General features: G+C 47.9%; 2 protein-coding genes across 2 annotated transcripts; one reads left to right on the top strand and one right to left on the bottom strand.

Annotated features, from left to right (window-relative positions):
• Position 1: 1 nt before the first annotated feature.
• CGREF1 (cell growth regulator with EF-hand domain 1) lies at positions 2–15,080 on the bottom strand. The gene is made up of 7 exons (XM_079940093.1): positions 14,538–15,080; positions 12,838–12,967; positions 2,233–2,326; positions 1,090–1,155; positions 930–1,000; positions 666–790; positions 2–469 (listed from the first exon to the last, which is right to left on the bottom strand). The coding sequence occupies exons 3-7, from the start codon at positions 2,313–2,315 to the stop codon at positions 23–25; spliced, it is 792 nt and encodes a 263-aa protein (XP_079796219.1). The 5' UTR covers positions 2,316–2,326; positions 12,838–12,967; positions 14,538–15,080; the 3' UTR covers positions 2–22.
• On the top strand, positions 11,203–22,058 carry ABHD1 (abhydrolase domain containing 1; the record flags this gene model as incomplete). The annotated part of the gene is given in 13 exon segments (XM_079940781.1): positions 11,203–11,622; positions 19,370–19,530; positions 19,879–19,925; positions 19,928–20,007; positions 20,011–20,026; positions 20,029–20,059; positions 20,269–20,314; positions 20,468–20,580; positions 20,715–20,720; positions 20,722–20,886; positions 21,397–21,445; positions 21,545–21,710; positions 21,833–22,058. Coding segments are annotated over 13 exon segments (1,512 nt in total). The 3' UTR covers positions 22,045–22,058.

Genomic DNA, 22,058 nt, shown 5'->3' with positions numbered 1-22,058 from the left:
TGCAAACCTGTATCCTCAAGGTTTATATCTCATCATTCTCCAGCTGAACAGCATGAACCTCAAGCTCATTTGGGGTTTTCTTAGACTCCAGTGTTTCCCTTGGAAGCTCTTCTGCTCTCTCTCCAGTGTCCCTGGCTTCTACCTGTCCCCCAACCTCCCCTCCAGGGCCTGGGGCTTCTCTTGCAGCCTCTGCCTGTCCCCCAGCCTCCTGTACAGGTTCCAAGGACTCCCTTCTGGCCTCCACCTGTCCCCCAGCTTCTTCTCTGGGACCTGGGGCTTCATGTGCTTCTTGTCTTGACGGGCTTTTAGCCAACAGAGGCCGCCTCCCAACATCCTGTGGCTCTGGGGGCTCTTTGAGATCTGTGTGCCTCGGGGCCTCTCCGGGGAAGTTGACGAGCTCTGCAGGGGTCATGAGCCCATCCCCATTCAGGTCCTGGGTCTCCAGCACCTCATCCACTACCAGGATCACCTGTGGAAGGGTCTATAGTGACTGGAGATGCTCCCAGGAATCCTGACCCTCCCAACACCCCCCTGCATCCCTGCCACGCAGGCTTTGAGCCCTCCTTTCACAGGGGATTCACCAAAAGAGTCATGATGAAAAAAACCAAAGCCCCAGGGAGCTGGGTCTTCTTCTGGGAGAAGGGCCCCCATCCAGCAGGGCTTACCGGGTTGGTGGTGAGAGAGTCGGAAGCTCCAGGGGCCAGAGTTTTTGTCAACATGGACAACAGCTCCAGGCCATCCAGCTGTCCACTCTGGTCGTAGTCATGGAGAGCAAAGAGGTAGAGGAGAACTAAGGAAGAGAGGCTGGATCAGAAGACGCATCAGGGGACAGGTGGATCAGGCAGGAGTCGCGGGATGGCCTGAGGTCAGTCCCAGCTCTGGCTGCCCTGGGCCTCCCGTCCACGGGCCCCATCGGCCCAGCCCCTCACCCTGCTCCCGGCTCATGTGCTCCGGCTCCTCTTCCATCCTCTCTAGTCCCTTTAGGTAGCTCTGCAGAAGTCTTGCAGAAAAGCGGAAAATCAGTCCACGAGAGGCCAGTCTGCAGCCCCAGGCCTGGCCCTCGGGTGCGCCCCACCCCAGCCTACTCACTGAAGTTGCTCCTGGCCTGGCTGGAAGGGGTTGGGTAGAGGTGGATGCTGCACTTCAGGGTCCAGCCTGGAGGAGGGAGGGAAGCACCGGCCTCGCAAAGGGCCTCCTCTGAGGGCCCAGCCTCACAGCCTTCCATCCCCAAGCTCCTGGTAGAGTTCTCCCCCCAGACCCAAAGGGAGCTGCTTCTCCAGGTCCCCAAAAACCTTGTGGGGAGGAGGCCATTCTGGCCTCCTCAGAAGCAGAACCTTACTCCCCAGACTCTGCCTTTGCAGATTCCTAGCTTAGATGGTAAGTGAAAATCCCAATAAAACATCTGGTTTGGTGGAGGCCAGAGGAAGCCGCACCTAGCAGACACAAGTTGGAGACCCAAGAAACCACCACAGTGGGCGGCAGGACAACATGCATCACGGCAACGCTTCCTCTGTGACGCTGGGAGGCGGGGGACAGGTCTCTGGCTGAGCCTGGTGGCACTGCCCAGTTTTATACAGACCCGATTTGCTCCATGACACAAAGTGGACTCTTTTTTACCCCAAGTTGAGGGCATATATGTTGGTTTTGTAGTTTCGATCTGCTCAGGGGCTTTTTGTCAGTCTTTAAAGCTCAACATTTGCTCGCAGTTCTGGACAGGGATCCCTGTTGGCCCCAGTCAGTCCAGATGTGTGATGCCAGAGAGCTGGCAGGAGCTGCTACAGCAACTTTTGTCGCTGCTGCCAGCCCTTGCTGCTGTGGCTGTATCCGTCCCCCGACCCCACCCAGCATACCCACTGCATAATATTAAGACACAAAACCTCAAGAAAGATATTCAAATAAAATAGAAGTGATATGCTAATGATCTCTATTTCTTTGGAGCTTCCACTATAAGGTCTTGATAAGAGGACTGTAGCCCCTTCCCAAGCTTATAGCCTCACATCTCATTGGAAATGAGCTCCCGGTTTCCAAGTGAGTCCAGCAAACGTGTCGATGCCCACTTTGCAGAGGGCACTCTAACAGGCACGAGGCAGAAGCTGAGGTGGTGGGGATGATACAGAAGTCAGGGAGCGTACACCCAGTCTTCCGCCTCCCAGGGGGGCCCACAGCATACCTCTGATTCTCCAGAGACCCCCCTGCTCCCAGCCCACAGCCCTGCCCTCTGAATCCCGTTACCTTGTGGTGCCGTGTTTGGGAACAGCCTGACTCAGGGGCAGTAGCAGCAGCAGCACTGACGTTCTCATCGTCACAGGTAACATCCTTCCTGTAGCTGGAAGTAGGAAACGGGGTTAGGGAATCAGAGGGAAGCAGTGTCTGCCACAGAGGGGGGAATTGGTGGGTTAGACAGGAACGCCTCTCTCCCTGCCTCTACCTGCCACCCAGGTGACAGGACTCCTGTGCAGGGAGGAGCCACACACGGACATCAGGAACTTTGCTCAAAATAAACCTTATTCCGGATCCAGCATGTAAAGCGCATAACGCAGACTTGTGCTGGGGGAAGCCGTGCTGCGGGCAGGACTATCCCACTCTTGCCCTGCCAGTCCCCCAGGTGCTTGGAGAAGTGCAGTTTAAGCACATATGATGTAGTTCAGTCCACTCATTTTACGAGTGGAAACTAGTTCAGAGAGGATGAGAAAAAGGCCAAATTAGAAGTGCACAGAGTCACAAAAAGACCAAGCCTTAAACAGGGAGGGAAACAGATTGTTGGTTTGTATCTGTATTTGTATTTGTATAAAAACTCACTGAAGAACAAATCAAAAGAGACTAGACTCCTTGAAATAGGTCTACACTCAGGTAGGGCTTGAAAACACAACAAATCAGGGTCAATCCAACAGTGGTCCCAAGAATTGCTATTTATTAAACACAGGAAAACCAGATCCCAATAGAAAGGAAAAAAACAAAAACCTTCCTTTAGACCTACATTGTGCAGGCCCATTGGCAGCACATCACTTGATTAAATGAAAATAGTCCAACAGAGTGTCTATCAATGTGCAGAGCATGAAGCGTTCCAGTCAGTCCCAGGAGTGTGTGCATGATCGTGAGTTTCTGAGGAAGCGGAAGACCTCCAGAGCTGAGGCTGAGACCTCAAACTCATCTTTAGGAAGACAAATCATGAGGTGCTTGATGGTCTAGAGCAGAGGATCAGGAACCCTCTGAAATGGTACCCTACACTTTGGCTGGCATTGAATTTTCCTGGAGAAAGGTGTGTAGCTTTCAGCAGATTCTCAAAGAGTTCCATGACCCTGATAAGGTTCAGGACCACTGCAGGGGGAACATCAGCTTCCTAAGAGCTCTTCCTAGAGGCAGAGGGCAACTGGCCAACAGGTAGATACATGTGTAGCTGTGCAAATAGAGCTGCCTTGAGGAAGAAGCAGCACAACGTGGAAGTCCACAAGAAGGTGAAGCTCCCGAGAGTCATAGAAACTGTCTCTGTTTTTCTAGACATACGTGGGCCCCAACAGATATAGTGAGTCTACATAGTTTGTAGACTAAGACCTGCCGCAACCAAAAAAAAAAAAAAAAAAAGCATCATGGAGGAGATAATAGGGGAAAAAAAAGAACCTAAAAAATAATTTAAAAGGAAGACAAATAGAAAGCATAAAATAAGATGGTAAAAATAGATCCAAGTAGGGCTTCCCTGGTGGCGCAGTGGTTGAGAGTCCGCCTGCCAATGCAGGAGACACGGGTTTGTGGCCCTGTCCGGGAAGATGTCACATGCCACGGAGCAGCTAGACCTGTGAGCCATGGCCGCTGAGCCTGCGCGTCCAGAGCTGTGCTCCGCAACGGGAGAGGCCACAACAGTGAGAGGCCCACGTACCACAGAAAAAAAAAAAAAGATCCAAGTATATCATAAATTGATAAACATAAATTGTATAAACTCATAAATTGTAATAAACATAAATTGTATAAACTCATCAGTTAAGAAATAGAGATTATCAAAAGGTACATAAAACAACATACAAGTTACATGCAATTTTCAAGAGATTAACCTAAAAAGTAAAGTCACAGAAAACAAAACGGTGGAAGAAGGATATATAAAGCAATACTAGAGGAAAGAAAGCTGGCAGAGTTTTATTGACATTAGAATAAATAGAATTTAAGGTGAAAAGCATTATTATAGATAAAAAAGTATCATGACAAAATGCACAAAAGTTTAATCCCCTAGGAAGATATAATGATTCTGAACCTGTATGTACCTAATAGCATAGCCTCAAAACACCTAAAACGAAAACTGGCATAACACTATCACCTGTTAGAATGACCAAAAATCCAGAACATTGACAATACCAAGTGCTGACAAGGATGTTGAGCAGCAGGAACTCTCATTCATTGATGGTGGGAGTGCAAAATGGTACAGTCGCTTTAGAAGACACTTAGGTGATTTCATTCCAGACTAAACATGTTCTTACCATACAATCCACCAATTAAACTCCTTGGTATTTACCCAAAGGAGCAGAAAACTCATGTCCACACAAAAACCTGCACGCAGATGTTTATAGCAGCTTTATTCACAATTGCCAAAATTTGGAAGCAACCAAGATACCCTTCGATAGGTGTATGGATAAAGAAATTGTGGTACATCCAGACAAAGAATATTATTCAGTGCTAAAAAGGAATGAACTATTCAGCCATGAAAAGACACGGAAGAATCTTAAATGCATATTACTAAGGGAAAGAAGCCGATCTGGAAAGGCTACACACTGTATGATTCCAATTGTATGACATTCTGGAAAAAGCAAAACTACGGAGACAGTAAAAAGATCAGTGGTTGCCAGGGACTGGGCATGAAAGGGATGAATAGGTGAAGCACAGAGGATTTTCAGGGCAGTGAAAATACTCTATATGATATTATAATGATAGAGACGTGTCATTATAGATTTGTTCAAACCCAAACGACACCAAGAGTGAACCCTAAGGTAAACTATGGACTTTGGATGATTACGATGTGTCAGTATAGGTTCATCAGTTCATCCTGTACCCCTCTGGTGGGGCACGTTGATAATGGATGAGGCTGTGCATGTGTGGGGCGGGACGTATATGGGAAACCTCTCAATTTTGCTGTGAACCTAAAACTATTCTAAAACAAATAAATTCTTTAAAAAAAACTGGCATAAACACAATCAGGAAAATCGAATCTGCCATTATGGTGGGAGAATTTAACATACCTCATACAGTATTTGAAAGATTAAGCAGACTAAAAATTAGTAAGAATGTAGACGATTGAATAAAATATTTTCTAAGCCTGAGCTAATGAACAAATAGAGAACCCAACTCCAGTCACTTAGCAAATACATTTTCTTCTCAACACATGTGGAATATTTATAAAAACTGACAAGCAATAGGCCAAAGAATATGGCTCAGCAAATATTAAAGAATCAGTCTCATACTGTTACATGACTAAATGCAATTGTATTAGGAATCAATAACAAAAATGATGTAAAAATCTCATTTATATAAAAAATTTAAAAGGTACACTTACATATGGGTCAAAGAAGGATATCATAATGGAAACTGTTGAATACTGAGGATTGTATAATACTGGGAAAACATACATAAAACAAGGTATGTAGCTAAAACAGTATTAAAGGGGAAGTGGGTTGGGGAATTCCCTGGTGGTCAAGTCGTTAGAACTCGGCGCTTTCACTGCCCAGGGCCCAGGTTCAATCCCTGGTCAGGGAACTAAGATCCCACAAGCCGGGACTTCCCTGGTGGCGCAGTGGTTAAGAATCCGCCTGCCAATGCAGGGCACACGGGTGAGAGCCCTGGTCCGGGAAGATCCCACATGCTGTGGAGCAACTAAGCCTGTGCATCACAACTACTAAGCCTGAGCTCTAGAGCCTGTGAGCCACAACTGCTGAGCCCACACACTGCAACTAGTGAGCCCACATGCCACAACTACTGAGCCTGTGTGCTGCAACTACTGAAGCCCACGCGCCTAGAGCCCATGCTCCGCAACAGGAGAAGCCACCGCAATGAGAAGCCCTCACACCACAACAAAGAGTAGCCCTCACTCGCCACAACTAGAGAAAGCCCACACGCAACAAAGAAAACCCAATGCAGTCAAAAATAAAAAATAAATAAATAAATTTTTTTAAAAAAAGAGAGAAAAGATAAAACTTTTTTTTTAAAAAAAAAGATCCCACAAGGTGTGTGGTGCAGGGGTGGGGGGAATATATATATACACACATATATATACATACATACATATATATATATATATGTATGTATAGGAGAATTGGGTTGACTTAAAAACTTATATTAGAAGAAAGGCCAAAAGCTAATGAGTTAAGCTTCCAACTCAAGAAGCTAGTAAAAGAGAATAAACTTAAAGAAACTAAAAGAAATGAATAATAAAAGATAGAAGAAATTTAAAATATAATAGCAGCAATAAAGTCAAACTAGTGTTTCTTTAAAAGAACTAATGAACTACAAAACCCCTGACAATTTTCATTAAGAACAAAGAGAAAAGGCACAAATAAACAATATTAAATTAATTAAAAGGGGAATTAAAAGGGGACATAATTACAGGAATAGAAGAAATTTGCAAACTTGGCAGATATAGCCATTTTCCCAGAAAAACTTAACAGTAAAACTGACATCAAAATAAATAGTAAATTTTAATAGTCCTATAACCACTGAAGAAATTGAATCAGTGAGTATTAACCTATATTGTTTGAGGAACTATAGACGTGAACTATTTCTGGAGAGTAATCTGCAAATGTGTATTAACTGCCGTAAAACCCCTACCCAACAATATCATCCTGGGGATTACGTAAGGAAAAACACAAACAGAAAAGAAATTATAAGGATATTTATAGCTGTGCTATTAATATTAGTCAAAGAACTGTTAACACCTGTAACATTTAGGCAATGATTAAGCAAATCCTATTATGTGACAGAGCCATTAAAAATGATAAATATTTCATGGGACTTCCCTGGTGGTCCAATGGGTAAGACTCTAAGCTCCCAATGCAGGGGGCCTAGGTTCGATCCCTGGTCGGGGAACTAGATTCTGCATGCATGCCTTAACTAGGAGTCCGCATGCCGCAACTAAGGAGACCGCATGCTGCAACTAAAAGATTCCTGAATGTTGCAACTAAAGATCCCGCATGCCACAACAAAGATCCCGCATGCCGCAGTTAAGACCCAGCGCAGCCAAAATAAATAAATTAATATTTTTTTAAATGATAAATATTTCAAATTCATGTTTTAAAGGAAAAAATTGACAGATTTGAGCATATCAAAAGTTTAAACTTCTGTATTATGAAAGACACTATGAATCAAGTTCAAGAAGACAAGTGATGGAGGACTGGAGGGAACAGGGTTCAAGGCTATTTGGATTTTCAGCAGGGTGGAGTTCACCACCCCTACCCCCAGCAGAGGCTTGGAGACAGAAACCTCCGTAGAGACCCCATGGAGACTGAGTGGAAATCCAAGAATGGCAGAGTTATGTGCCTAACCCGTGAGGATTAGAGAGAAGGCCCTGCCCACAGTGTTCTTGGCGGTTAGGAAGCAATGGCTTAGAGAGGGTCTAGGCAAGTGGACAGGAGGGCTGCCTCACCCAGTTCTTGGTATCCAGCATGCTGCTGGTTTAAAGAGAGGGGTCTGAGGGCTCCAGGCTCTAAGGTGGAAGGAGGGGCACGAAATGACTGAGAGGGCCAGCTGGCCAGAAGAGGCCAAAAGGAGAAGGCCAGAAGATATAGACCCAGGACTGGATGCCGCAGAGGACAACATGGGAAGTACCAGTCGAAGTCAAGACCTTGAGTGACAAGGACCAGGAAGGCGAGCCTTTGTAGGGAAGGCAAGTGTAAATATAAGTTTATAGAGTAGGGCTAATGGTACTCATTTCTTCAATATTTATTGGGCACCTACTATATGTGAGGCACTATTTTATAAGTAAGATGATAATATTAGGTAAAATTACCTATTATTTTTCCTCCTTAAAGTTTACATATTTATGTAAGTAGGAAATGATACAAATGTTAGAGCAATGATGAAGAGAAAAACAGAGAAACACAGAATTGCTAAGGAGTAGGTGGCATAGCCCAAAGTTTAAGGGTATGGGCCCTAATCTCTGGCTGCCTAAATTCAAATCCAGGCTCTGCAGCTCACTAGCTGTGTGCCTCCTGTGTTTCAGAACCTCTGTCTGTTAACATGAGGTTGATGAGAGCACCTCTTGGGGTGTGGTGAGGATTAAATGGGACAAGACGTGTAAAGCGCAGAGCCTGGTTATACGATAAGGCATCTTCCTTCCAGAAGCTTTTCTGGATTGCTCTGTGGGCGCTTCACACCATCCTGGTCTTCCCACCTGGATACCCTCCAACTGCTTTCTCCTCCCATCTGTTAACTGCCAGGACCTAGGCTAACAGGAGGCACAGGAGTCATTTAAATCCCTCAGAGCTGTCAAAACCTATTATCCAGACGTAATGTGTTATCATCACTAGGAGTTGCCTTTTAAAAGAGGACATTTGGAAACAACAAAGAATGACTCTGGTGGTAGCAGTTCAGGGATAGAGGGGAAACACCTATCGGATCCCACGAATCCAGTCACTCATTAGGCCAACTGTGCTGCTTTGAAAAACATCTACCAATTCTTTCTTGTGGGAAGTAGCTGGAGTTAAATTTGCCCTTCCTTGTATATGATCTGGACTCAGCGACTCACTTCAAACAAATAGCAGAAATGACACCATGGGACCTCCAAGTCTGAGTCATAAAAGGCAACACGGTTTATGCCTGTTTCTGGTTCTCTCTCTCCCTCTCTTGACATGCAGATATGCTTCTCTGGAGCTCTGAACCGCCAAGGAAGAAGTCTGCCACGCTGAAAAGACCACGTGGAGAGAGCACATAGGGACAGGGATGCTTGAGGAGCCCCAGTTGCTCTAGCCTCCAGCTGCTCGCTTCCCCACCCAAGGGCCAGGCAGGTGAGAGAGCAAACCTGTAGATCATTCCAAGCCCCAGCCTTCGAGCTGCCCCAGCCAACACTGATGGAGCAGAACTGAGCTTGCCTTCTCTGCCCTACCCGGAATGTACACTCATAGGCAAAGTCAATGTTATTGTTTTCAGCCACTGAGTCCTGAGGTGATTTGTCAGGTTGTCATAATGATTGGAACTGCCTTCTTGGCAGTCACACAGGGCCCTGCTCTCAAAAGGGCCCTGGGCTTAGTCTAATGCTCTGCTGTCTCTGTCTTGAAATTCTTAATCTTAGTTTTGCACTGAGCCCTGAAAAGTAAGACCTGGTCCTGAACCTGCCCACATGAATTACTCTTACTCTCCTCCTCTTGGTCCTGTGTCCCATGTGTGCAACTATTCAGCATGTGCAGTGGACAGAGGACAGAGCTATGGAACCAGCCAGACCTAGGTTCAAATCCCAGCTCCACCACAGACTGTCCCCGTGACCTCGGGTAGGTTAATTACCCTCACTAAACTTATCTGCATAATGGAGATAATAATAGTACTTACGTCACAGAGTTACAGTGAATACTAAGTGGATAATGAATTACTCATTGCACAAGGAGTCTATTATTCTTGTCCCTGCCTCTGCTATCTTTTCGATTTAAAGAACCCTCCATACGTAGAGTACTCTTCCTTTGCTGGAACTCCACTGCTCCAAAACCTTCAATGGCTCCCTATTTCTATTACAGTCCAGAGTCTTCACCTGGACATTTAAGGCCTTCTACAATCAGATATCGAGTTACCATTTTAGACTCATCTTCCAGTGCTCCATTATACTAATGCTCTGCTTCAGACAGAGGGGTTACTGGAGTCTGCAAAATACTTTTCATTTTCACTTTGCAGTGCTTTTGCCCAAGCTGTCCCACCCTTTACCTGGAACACCCTGCGCTCTCCTGACAACCCTAGCACTCTGGTTTCAGTCCACTTCAGAAACAAATAATTGCACGTGAACTTTTAGTGTCATCTCAGTAATATTCTCCTCAGTCATGCTTCCAAACATGGCACCTTTAGTACAGGTAACTCACCTCTATTATTTAAAGGAAGTCAGGCTAAGGCACCTCAAGTAATGTGTAATGAGGTTGGTGTAATGTGATTGCTTCACACGTTCACATTTCTCACTACAGTATTTACAAAAGCTTTTATAAGAAACAGAAATAGAGCAGCTATTGAACAACTGCCTGTCAAATAAAAACGTTCCTCATCATTTTCTATAACGTGCATAAACATAATTTACCCTAATGACCACAGAAAAGCCACCACAACCGCTAGAGTTGTGATATAATTCAATAAAGTTATTCACATCACACACACACACACACTCACAATGATCCTCTAGCCTCTGATTTCTTCAAGTCTTTGCACCAGTGCATGGGAGGAAAGCCTGGCCTTGCAGTTAGACCTCTGATCAAATCCAGCCTCTCACAGTACTAACAGTGTGATCTCAGCAGGTGTCTCCGTGTCTCTGAGCTCTGGGATCTTCACTTTAAAAAATGAGGATAGTGGTATCTATCTTGTAGGGGCTTGGGGAGGATGCAATGGAATAATGTAGGTTGAGTGCATGGCAGTGAGTAGATGCTCCCTGAGTATTTCAGAGACTCTAGGATGTGGCGGGGCCTTTTCTCTTGCTTGACTTCCCATCCAGTGCAAAACTGCTTGCACAGCATGCCTGTCAGTGGCCATCAGCCTCCACTGGACTTTCCAGGACAGGAGCCTACCACCCACAGGGCACGCATTCCATTTCTGCCTAATTCGAACTGTCAGAAGTAATTCTGAGCTCAATCCTCTCCCTTAACTTATCTCTCTAGGGCCGCCTGTGACTCCCAGCACCTCCCACCCGCCGGCGCAAGAGAAGAGGCACTGGCTATACAGCCAAATGGGTCCCACACCTGAGAGCTGGGCTCCCCCTGCCACTTCTAGCTGGGTGATAACCTCGGCCCCTCTCCGGTCCCCCTTTTCCTCCGCTGTCAAATGAGGATAAAACTCCTGCCAGCCTCCCCTCCCCCCGGGACTGTCAAGAGCAACGAATGAGACACCGGAGGGAAAAGCCCTTGGGGGACTGTGAACCCCCCTCATCACAGCGAGGGAGCTCAGGCCTTGCTTTCTAGGCCCTCCCTCTACGTGCTCTCAGGGGTAACCTCGGAGAGGCGCCCAGAGGCGAGAGCCAGCGCTCCGGCGGCGTCCGAGCCGCAGGGGATGCGGAGGGACTGCGCCTTCAGCCTCCGACCTGGAGGCCAGGAGACCGCCTCTGCCCGCGGTCCCGCCCCGCGGCGCCCAGTATTCCCGGCTGCCCGCGGCGGGGTCCCCGGCCCCCAGCCCGTCAGCCCCGGGCGGGGATCGCACCCACCTGCGGCGGCGCGGCGCGGCTCTGGCCGGGTCCGGCTGGGTCGTCGCTCGAGGCTGTGCGCCGCCGCGGCCGCCGCGCCTCGGCTCCCGCCGCCCGGCCCTCCCCCGGGCCGCTCCACGTGGCTGCTCCACGTAGCCCTCCCGGCTGCGGCCGCCGCCCTGGCCCGGGCAGAGTCCGGAGCGCCAGCGCCGTGGCCTGGGTCTCCGCCCCGCCCCGCCTGGCCCGCAGACCCCGGCCCTCTGCGGCCCGCACCGGGCGAGGGAGAGCGTGTGCGTGAGTGTGTGCGTACAGACAACTAGAGAGAGAGAGGCAAAGAGACAGATGATGAAGCTGGTGCGTAACGAGAAGCACGTTTAACTGGGCGCTCACTCCCTGCTGGGCCCCAGATGTGTGTGACAAGATAGAATGTGACTTACTGTTAGCCTGTGATTGTGACTGGTGTATGTGGCTGCGTGGATGAGAGACCTGTGGCACGGTAGGGGGTGTATCCAGCATGGCGGCACTTGAGAGAGTATGGCCAATGCGGGGCTGTCCGGGTGTGTGACCGTACAGGATGTGAGTGGTGTGTCTGTTGGGGTATCTGGCTGAACTCCTCCTGAGTTGTGATGCTCAAGTGACACCCGTGACTGTCGGTGTCCGGTGAGGGTATCACTGTGTGACTGTGACTGCACAGCACTGAGAAGTGGCTCCATCGGAGCCATGGTGGGGGAGGGGGGGCCTGGGAAAGTATCAGCTTAAGGGTGACAGTGGCAGCCGTTTGCCAGCACAGCGTTGCAGTGTGTGGCTATAGCTTCGTGGTCAAAACGCAGTGTCACCAATTTTCTCAGAGCAGCCAGTTCCTCCACCCAGGCTTCAGACTACTTCCTCACCCACTGGCTCAAAGACTTAGTTCTTTGAGTGCACGACTTCTTATCTCTCTGGAATCTTCAACTTCTCCCTCCCCATCAGCTCCTTCCCATCAGCATCCATCCACAACAACAAACTGACTCTCATCAAAGTCACCCTGTCCTCCTTCCTGTGGTGGGCAGGTGGATACTGCTGGACACTACCTCCCTGGGTCATGGTATCATTGGTTTCGGCAATACCATTCCTCTCTCTTTAGTCATTTTTTCTTAGTTTCTTCCTGTGTCGGAGTTCCTCTGGGCTCTCTCCTCATTCCCCATCTGCTCATGTGTTCTTCCATTCACGTAGCTTCCATCACTATCTCTTATGGGTTGAACTGTGTCCCTCAAAAATTCATATGTTGAAGTCCTAACCCCCAATACCTCAGAATGTGACTTTATCTGGAAATAGGGTAGTTGCAGATATAATTAGTGAAGATGAGGTCATACTGGCGTAGAACCTAATCCAATATGACTGGTGTTCATATAAAAAGGGGAATTTGGACACACACACACACACACACACACACACACACACACACACACACAAGGAGAACAGCAGGGGAAGATGTGGGCAGAGATTGGAGTGAAGCTTCTACATACCAAGGAATGCTGAAGATTTTCAGCAAACCACCAGAAGCTAGAAGAGATGTATGGAACAAGTTCTTCCTCACTGCTCTCAGATGGTACCAATCCTGCTGACACCTTGATCTTGGACTTCCAGTTTCCAGAACTGTGAAACAATAAATTTCTGTTGTTCAGGACAACCAGTTTGCAGCACTTTGTTATGGCAACCCTGCAAGCTAATATATCATCTAAATGCTGATAACTACCATATCTCAAATTCCAATCTCTGAGCCCCAGGCCACTTCAGGAACTGAACAGCCTACTGATTTGTGCCGGATCTTAATTTTTAAAGGTGACTGAGTGACAACACAGAGAGGTCAATGCCACTGAAAGAAGAGTTTAATGTTACAGTTCCCTCAGGAAGAAGAGGCACAGCTCACCACACAGGACCACAGAGGGAAGCACCAGTGTAGGTCAGAAGGCAGAAAGGAGCAAGGGGAAGGCAGAGGCCACAGCTTTTATTAAACTAGAAAAGCAAGACGAGGCAGGTTAAACAGTTTAGGGTTGGCTAGTTTTAATAACTTCAGAGAGCTTTGGGGCATAGGGGCTGTCGCTAGTTGACTGGTCCCTGGTCCTGGGTTTATCTAGGAAAGGGAAAATATTGGTTTGGTGTGTGAGAGTTGGATAAAGGAAGTGGTTCAGAGTATGGCCTCTGGATTGCAGGGGAGACGTGAACAACTTTGGCTGTTAGTTTGGTCCTGTGATTAATGGATGCCAAAGAGACAAATTCAGAATCTAAGAAAACACAATTAGAACACCTACCAGCACCCCAGACGTGTCTGAATCAGAATGCATCATCTTCCTCCTCAAAACTTCCCCTCCCCCCGCTTCTCTATCCCAATGTTACCACCATGCATCCCTGAATCTATGCAGTCAGAAATCTATGCAGTCGTCCATGATTCCTCCTTCTTCCCCCACCTCCAACCTACTACCAAGTCCTATCAGTTCTGCCTCCTATCTTAAAGATCTTCACTCCTCTCCTGAGCCTTCCCCCAGTCCAGGCAGCCCTGGTCCACGCCAAATTTCCGTTAACAGCCTCCTAATTAGCCTGCTTTTCATCCCCCTCCAATCCATTCTCAAAGTAGCCTGAATGATTCTTCTGAAATATAACTCTGATCATGTCGCCCACCCCTTCTTAAAACTCTGATGGCTTTCCTCCACCCTTAGGATAAAGCCTAACATCCTTTATGCAGCTGCCCACAACCTGATTCCTGACCATCTCACATGCTCCAGCAACACCAAATTTCTTTTGGTTCCTTTAAGAAGTCTCTCACATCCAGGCTTTTGCTTGTGCTCTCCCCTCTCCTGGAACAATTACTCTCTCCCCTCCTCCACCTTGTCTTGGAAACTACTACTTATTTTTTGATTTCGCCTTAAATGTATTGTCATTTAATATCTGGGTGTGCTTTCTCTGATCCATGGAGTCTGGGCACCCTCCCCGGGGCTCCCACTGCAGCTAGTACTTCCCTTATCTACCACCATGCTCTGTTGCAGGGGTTCAACCCTGATTACACATTTGAGTCTTCCAGAGAGATTTAAAGTTGTTATTAATACTTAGGCTCCTCTCTAGACCAACCATAACAGCGGGTAGGGCCTGGGCACCGCTAGTTTTAGAAACTCACAGATAATTCCAATCTTCAGTCAACGTTGAGTCATTGCTCTAGTAGATTACTTACTTGTTTCCATATCCCAGTGAAGACAGGAACAGCATCCCAAGTGCCTGGTACACAGTGGGTGATGAGTAAGTATCTATTGTACTTGTGACAGGGATTGTATGAGGCAGCGTAGAGTGACACTGGACGAGTGGCTTTAACCCATGTGTGTGTGACTCTGTGCGGAATGGCACTCACTCAAGTAGCTGAAACTTGACCACGTGACACTGTGGGGTGTCGGTGTGAATGATCGTGTCCAGTGTGTGAGGGCCACTGTCAATGACTGAACACTACGGGAGTGGAGTGGTGTGAGCACGTCAGTGGCTGTGCCCTGTGTGTGACTGACTGAGAGGCTGGGGGGCTCTGGCCAGGCTGTCAGACTCGCCGCTCCGGGGCAGGGTTTGAGGAAGACGGAGCTGGAGCTGCCCCTCAAGATGGCGGCTGCGGGGAAGGCCGCTAGTCCTTACGAGAGGCCGCAGGGCCGGTGATCGCGAAGCGGAGGCAGGAGCCGTAGAGGCCGTTCGCAAGACACTGGGCTCAGCTCCGCGCAGACTGCCCAGGCGCGGTACACACACCCGCTCGACGTCCTAGCACCGCCCTAGCACCGCCCTCGCCACGCCCGCCGCCAGGAGCACGGGCGGTGGGCGGGGCCTGGGTCCCCGAATCGCCGGGCAGTGCGGGCGGAACCCGCACAGGCTGTCCAATGGCGTGTAACGGGCGGGGCCCAGCGCGCACCTGCGGGCCCACTAATCGAAGCTCAGGTGTCAGAGCCGGTCAAGAACTTGGGAGTGGAGACTCAGCAACGCGAGAGGCTGAGCTCCTCCCTGGGCCCCCAAGATGACACCTGGACAGAATCATTCTTTCTGCTTTTGGCACTAGGCGGTGCCCTCTACTTGGGCTACTACTGGGCATGGGTGGCCCCGGTGGGTGCGGGTCCAGAGCTCTCTCCGGCGGGTGTAGGTAACTCGAGTCTGAGGGCAGCTTCCAGCCGGGGCTCGAGCCCTTTGTGGAGGCTGGCTGGGTGGGGTCTCCTGGCCCAGGTGAAATTTAACGCCACAGCCCCACCACCACTCCGGCCCCGCGCTCCAGCCAGGCTCAGCTTTGCTACTATCACCTAACGGAGAGTCGGCTCTTTGCCTGCCTGGATTCTCTGCATCCCGCGTACTCCCCATGCCAGCTGGGCCTTTCAGTCATCGGAGGGGTGCTGCTGCCGATGATGTGGACAAACACTTGCAGAAAAGCGGGGTGGAAGGCATCCTGAGCTGTCAGGGAGATATGCACACTATCTTTTTCTTTTTAGGCAGTCTAGATGAGCTTCTCATTAGCTGCTCTGAATGAAGGAACCAGTTGGTGGGGTGGTGGCTAACTCCCACCATCATCCCATCAGCTTAGTAGGACCTTGTTTCTCTTAAGGACTGGCAGAGGTTCCCCGCCTAGCTCAGGACTAATGGATAACCCTAACTGTCCTTGCTCATTCAGCCCTGTTTTAAGTTCTAGGCTCTCCATGTAGAGTGCAATGGAAAAATCCGAAGAGGATGATTTTGATGAACTTGGAAATTTTATTCTCACTGAAATTTATGTAATTTACATAGCGACAAAAATCTAAATCTTTTAATTTTCATTAAACTCGGTTCTAAGTAGCTGAGTCTAACAAACCTATTGATTCAAGCCCTTTAAAATGATCTATAGGGAAATTTAATGTTACCTCAACTTTTCTGTATTTTCAGAGCTTTATACATCCTATGTATTGTTTACAGAATACATTTGCCTTAGTAAAACAATTTAAAAAACCCAAACCTCACAATACCCTATAAACCTTACCTTATATGCCTGATTTGGAAAGTCAGTCATTTCAGAACAGAGCTGTCCTGAACTAAACATTTTCCTTTGCTTACAACCAGCCACAGAGAAGTCAGAGACCTCTGCCACTTTATACTCCAAATCCTTCTTTGATTTCCAAATACTGGTTTAAATGCAGAGAAAGTGTCATTCTGGACACTCTGAGGACATGCAGTTTGGATTGTCCAGCATGGTAATGGATTGGAATTGATTCATCCACAGTGACTAATGGCATTTAACTAATTAATTCTCAGGGATAAGTCAAGAAACACTTCACTAGAATTAAAATGAAACTAACCCACATACATCAAACCTGTGATTTATTGGCACCTTGTTCTACACAACTGAGCTGTTTGACCAAGGATTTAATAAACTGATAACTCAAAATCTTGGCAACTAGGAGGTATTATAGTAAAGTGACTAAGAGCACAAACTCTTAGTTTCAATCCCAGCTCCACTGCTACCTAGCTTTGGCACATTTTGTGACCTTTGACAACTTACTCAATATTCAAACACGTTCCCACAGGGGGATCACAGTACCTATCTCAAAGAGCTATTGTGAAGGTTATAGGATATAATCATGTAAAATGCTTAGCACAATACCTGGCACATAAGGAGCACGCAACAAATCTTACTAGTATTGGTGGTAATATCATAATTATTTTTTACACTTTTTAATAGAAGTATAGTTGACTTACAATGTTGTGTTAATTTCTGCTGTACAGCAAAGTGATTCAGTTACACAATTTATATACAATCTTTTTAAATATTCTTTTCCATTATAGTTTATCATAGGATATTGAATATAGTTCTCTGTGCTATACAGTAGGTCCTTGTTTATCCATCCTGTATATAAAAGTTTACAACTGTTAACCCCAGCCTCCCAGTCCATCCCTCCCCCAACCCCCTCCCCCTTGGCAACCACAAGTCTGTCCTCTATGTCCGAGTCTGTTTCTGTTTCGTAGATAGGTTTGTTTGTGTTATATTTTAGATTCCACATATAAGTGATATCATATGGTATTTGTCTTTTTCTGACTTCACTTAGTATGGTAATATCTAGTTGCATCCATGTTGCTGCAAATGTGTGTGTGTGGGGGGGGGGTTTTAACGGCTGAGTAGTAGTCCATTGTATATATGTACCACATCTTCTTTATCCATTCATCTGTCAATGGACATTTAGGTTGTTTCCATGTCTTGGCTATTATGAATAGTGCTGCTATGAACATAGGGGTGCACGTATCTTTTTGAATTAGAATTTTGTATGGATATATTTTGTATGGATTGCTGGATCATACGGTAATTCTATTTTTAGTTTTCTGAGGAACCCCCATACTGTTCTCCATAATGGCTGTACCAACTTACATTCCCACCAACAGTGTAGGAGAGTTCCCTTTTCTCCATATCCTCTCCAGCATTTGTTATTTGTAGAGTTTTTAATGATGGCCATTCGGACTGGTGTGGGTTGTTACCTCACTGTAGTTTTGATTTGCATTTTGCTATTAGAGTCATTGAGCATCGTTTCATGTGCCTATTAGCCATTTATATTTCTTCTTTGGAGAAATGTCTATTTAGGTCTTCTGCCCATTTTTTTCTTTTTTTTTTTCTGCCCATTTTTCGATTGGGTTGTTTATTTTTGTTGTTGTTGAGTTGTATGAACTGTTTGTATATTTTAGAAATTAAGCCCTTGTTGGTCTCATTGTTTGCAAATATTTTCTCCCATTCTGTAGGTTGACTTTTCATTTTATGGTTTCCTTTGCTGTGCAAAAGCTTGATTAGAAAAAGCTTGACCTGCAAAAGCAGATGTAATCTTGATTAGGTCCTATTTGTTTATTTTTATTTCTATTGCCTTGGGAGGCTGACCTAAGAAAATATTGGTACAATTTATGTCAGAGAATATTTTGCCTAGTATCATAATTATTATTCCACTTTGCCTTTTGCTAGCTGTGTGACTTTGGGCAAACAACTTAACCTGTCATAGTTTCTTATAATAAGGTTGGGTTTAGCCTAGTGCCAGCAAATAGCATACAATGAATCACAGGTGTTATTATTCCAGGGCTTAAGGCCCAGGGTACGAGTCACAACAGTCACAGTACCAACCTGGCCTCTCTAGTTCATAATTTACGTAGCCCCTTTTGACTGCAAGAAGAAATAGGAATTGGTCCTTGGGTCCCTTTAGGCCTGCAACAGAAATGCAATTTCTATTTCTTGAGTCTGAGGCCTTCTGTCTTTGTACAGCATACTCCCCCTTCATAAGCCTTCTCTGTGGCTGGGCCCTCTCATTCACCTGATGTGTATCCAGAGAACCAAGCAGAGAGGTTGAAAGATAGGGCTAAGTGCCCAATGACCTCATCTGGCCCACCATCCTATCCCTGTTACCTTCCTCCTGGCTGGCATGAAGAAAGAGAAAATCTGTTCCCATTGGGACTATTCCTCCTTTAGAGCATGGTCTAACAGCAGGGGCTGTTAGGTAAGAAAATGAGGTGGTGCGGTACAAAGAAGCCCTTCAGCAGCGAGCACATGCAACAGGGAATGGGAATATGCAACAATGGAATGCTAAAATCAGAAGGAGCCAGCGTGACCGGAGCTAGTTTTGAGACGAGAGTGTGGATAATTCAACTGGCAGAAGTGTAGACAATTCAAAAGGCAAAAGTCACAGATTAAATGGTGCTGCATTTCTTCAGCCTCTGTCCAGGATCCCAACCTTTCCTGCAGATCAGCTGGGCAACTTATATTACCTACTCTCTCCAAAATGGGTTTGGGGCATGGATAGGTTGAGTGTGGAAGTCGGTTCAGGGGCAATTCTGGAGAGGTGACACTCTAGGACTGGAGTTGGGGCCCTAGTGGGACTATCTTAACAGAGGTGACTTGACCATTCCAGACTGAGGTATGCTAGATTTCTCACGCCCAAAGCAGTGCCCTGCAGGCTGGCCTCTGGAAAGGGGTCACTCCAGTATCAGGTACCTCACTGGCTTGGTGCAAAAATCAGGGGAGTGAGGCACATTGTGTTGTGTGACTAGAGGCCACAACTGGTGACTGGGTCCCAGTTTCTGGCCTTCCTGGAGCGACACTGTCCAGTCACTGTGGAGACTTTCTACCCTACGCTCTGGTGTTTTGAGGGGCGGCTACAAACCATCTTCAGAGTCTTACTGCAGTCTCCGCCTGTAGCCCCTTACTCAAGGTAAGAAGGGACAGATGGGGGTGAACACGAAGCTGCAAGTACAGGGGAATCCTACTCGTGTACCTCTTTTAAAATGGGGGTAACCTTTGACCCATCTACCTCAGTGTGCTAAGGGTAACCAGAGTGGCTATATGGAAAGGCTATGTAATTGCACAACCATGAGGTAATACTCAAATCTTTTATGTCCCATTATACCTCGTTACAGTCTTAATGTTTTGCATAATGCATGCCCTCAAATGATGCTGGTAACTTGTGGGAGTTGTTTGGGGAGGGAGAGGGCGTAAAATCTTTCGAAGTACATGGAGTTCCTAATAGTATCTTTCTGTGCCCTTTTCTCCAAAACCACAGGGAAGTTCTCGAAACCCCGGATAGCGGACAGCTCCTCCTAGACTGGGCCAGCAGCCTAACAGCAGTCAATATCCTGACCCTACCACCCAGCCATTGTTATTGCTGCTTCCTGGTATCACGGGCAGTAGTTAGGAGACATATATCTTGCACTAGCTGACCAAGCTTTGGAGGATGGCTATAGGTAAGGATGGACACAGCCCAGCAGAATTGGGTGGTGTCTGATAACTTAGAATTGTGTGCTGGGGGTCGGGGGAGGGTCAATTCAGACCCTGCTATGGGGAGGAGGTACCATATGAAGGGCACCTTTTGACGGAGGCCTTTCTGAAACCTACCAAAAGGGGAGGAGCCCTTACGGAGGGTCTGCCTAACATGTACCTGTGTGTGCCCCAGGGCTATCGTATTTAATAACCGGGGCTGCCGTGGGGAAGAACTGCTGGCGAGTACCCTCCTTCCTCGTCGTGGCCCTTCACCCCGCTCCCTTCAGAGACCCTGGGCCCCAACCTACCTGTCTTCCATTTCTTGAGTCCTTTCACTTTTCTGCCTTCTGGTCAGGGCCTCCTTCCCTACCCAGTGATCCGGTTTGCCTCAGACCTACAGGGCCCTCTGTGCCAGCAACACTGAAGATCTGGAGACAGTCGTGAACCACATAAAGAGCCGCTACTTCCAAGCTCCACTGCTGGCTGTGGGCATCTCTCTCAGAGGGTCAAGGCTGCCTGCACTTAACCCAAAGGCCCAGTCTTCCTTCTTCTCTTTCCTCCTCCATGTTCTCTCCCGTTCTCCTGTTCCAACTCACCAATACAAACCCTTCTTTCATGGCCCCTGCGCCAATCCTGCAGGATATTAGCTGAACCAGCTGGCTCGAATGGGACGGGCTGCGGGGTTGGTGGCAGCACTGACTCTACCTGCATGCTGGGATACCTCTGAGACCACCTGCTCCCTGGAGACCCCACTGAACTCACTGCTCTTCAGTCAGCACCTCACTGCTGGGCTCTGCCGAGCTGGGAACCGGTAGGGTCTTGACAAGTGGAAAAGGGAAGCAGACAGGGTAGGATGGCAGACATGCCAGGTTCTCCCAGTGCTCGGGTCAGTTCCCTATCTGATTTTCTCACTCGTGAGGTAGGACAGAGGCTGGCTCTGGGTCAGGTCCAGGAGTAGAGCCAAAGCCCTATGTGTTCTTTTTTTTTAATTTTTCTTTTTGGCTGCGTTGGGTCTTCATTGCTGCGCGCAGGCTTTCTCTAGTTGCGGCGAGCGGGTACTATTCTTTGTTGTGGTGCACGGGCTTCGTTGAAGTGGCTTCTCTCATTGCGGAGCACAGGCTCTAGAGCGTGTGGGCTTCAGTAGTTGTGGCTCACAGGCTCTAGAGCACAGGCTCAGTAGTTGTGGCACGTGGGCTTAGTTGCTCCACGGCCTGTGGGATCTTCCTGGACCAGGGGGTCGAACCCGTGTCCCCTGCATTGGCAGGTGGATTCTTAACCACTGTGCCACCAGGGAAGTCCCATCCTATGTGTTCTTCTGCAGAAACAGAAAGGTGATGGAAAAGGTGGTGAATGTAGGCTTTGTGCTACAGGTAGAGTGTTTCAACTCTCCCCTCTCGGCCCAAAACTGTTCTTCCAACACCTTATTCCCTTTCCTCATCCTAGCCTATCCCACCCGCCACCACCTGCAGGCCCACACAATCCACCACTTTGATGAGCGCTACGCAACTGTGGTCTTCGGACATCAAGACTGTGCTGCCTATTACCGAGCAGCAAGCCCAAGAACCAAGGCAGATGCCATCCAGCTCCCTGTGCTCTGCCTCAATGCAGCTGATGACCCCTTCTCCCCGGTCCACAGCGAGCACCTGGGATCTGGACGCTTCAGGCCCCGGGGGAAATGGGCCATGCAGTGCAAGCGGAAAGAGCCTGGGCTCTCAGCAGAGGCCAGGGCTCCTGACCTCCTCTCCAACGCCTCCTAGCCCTTCCCCTACAGGCTGCCCAACATTCTCCCCACGTTGCACTGCTCGTCACAGCTCGGGGTGGCCACATCGGCTTCCCGGAAGGACTGCTTCCCTGGCAGCACTGCTCCGTGAGCCGCCTCATGCATCCGTATGCCAAAGCCATCTTCCAGCACCCAGCAGAGCTGCTCAGCCTCAGGGCACCCACTCCTCCTGAGGGAGGCAAAAGCTGACAAGAGTACCATCT

The sequence above is a fragment of the Stenella coeruleoalba genome (assembly GCF_951394435.1).
Source record: "Stenella coeruleoalba genome assembly, chromosome: 13".
Taxonomy (NCBI): Eukaryota; Metazoa; Chordata; class Mammalia; order Artiodactyla; family Delphinidae; genus Stenella; species Stenella coeruleoalba.
This window is presented reverse-complemented; position numbering and strand designations above follow the sequence as displayed.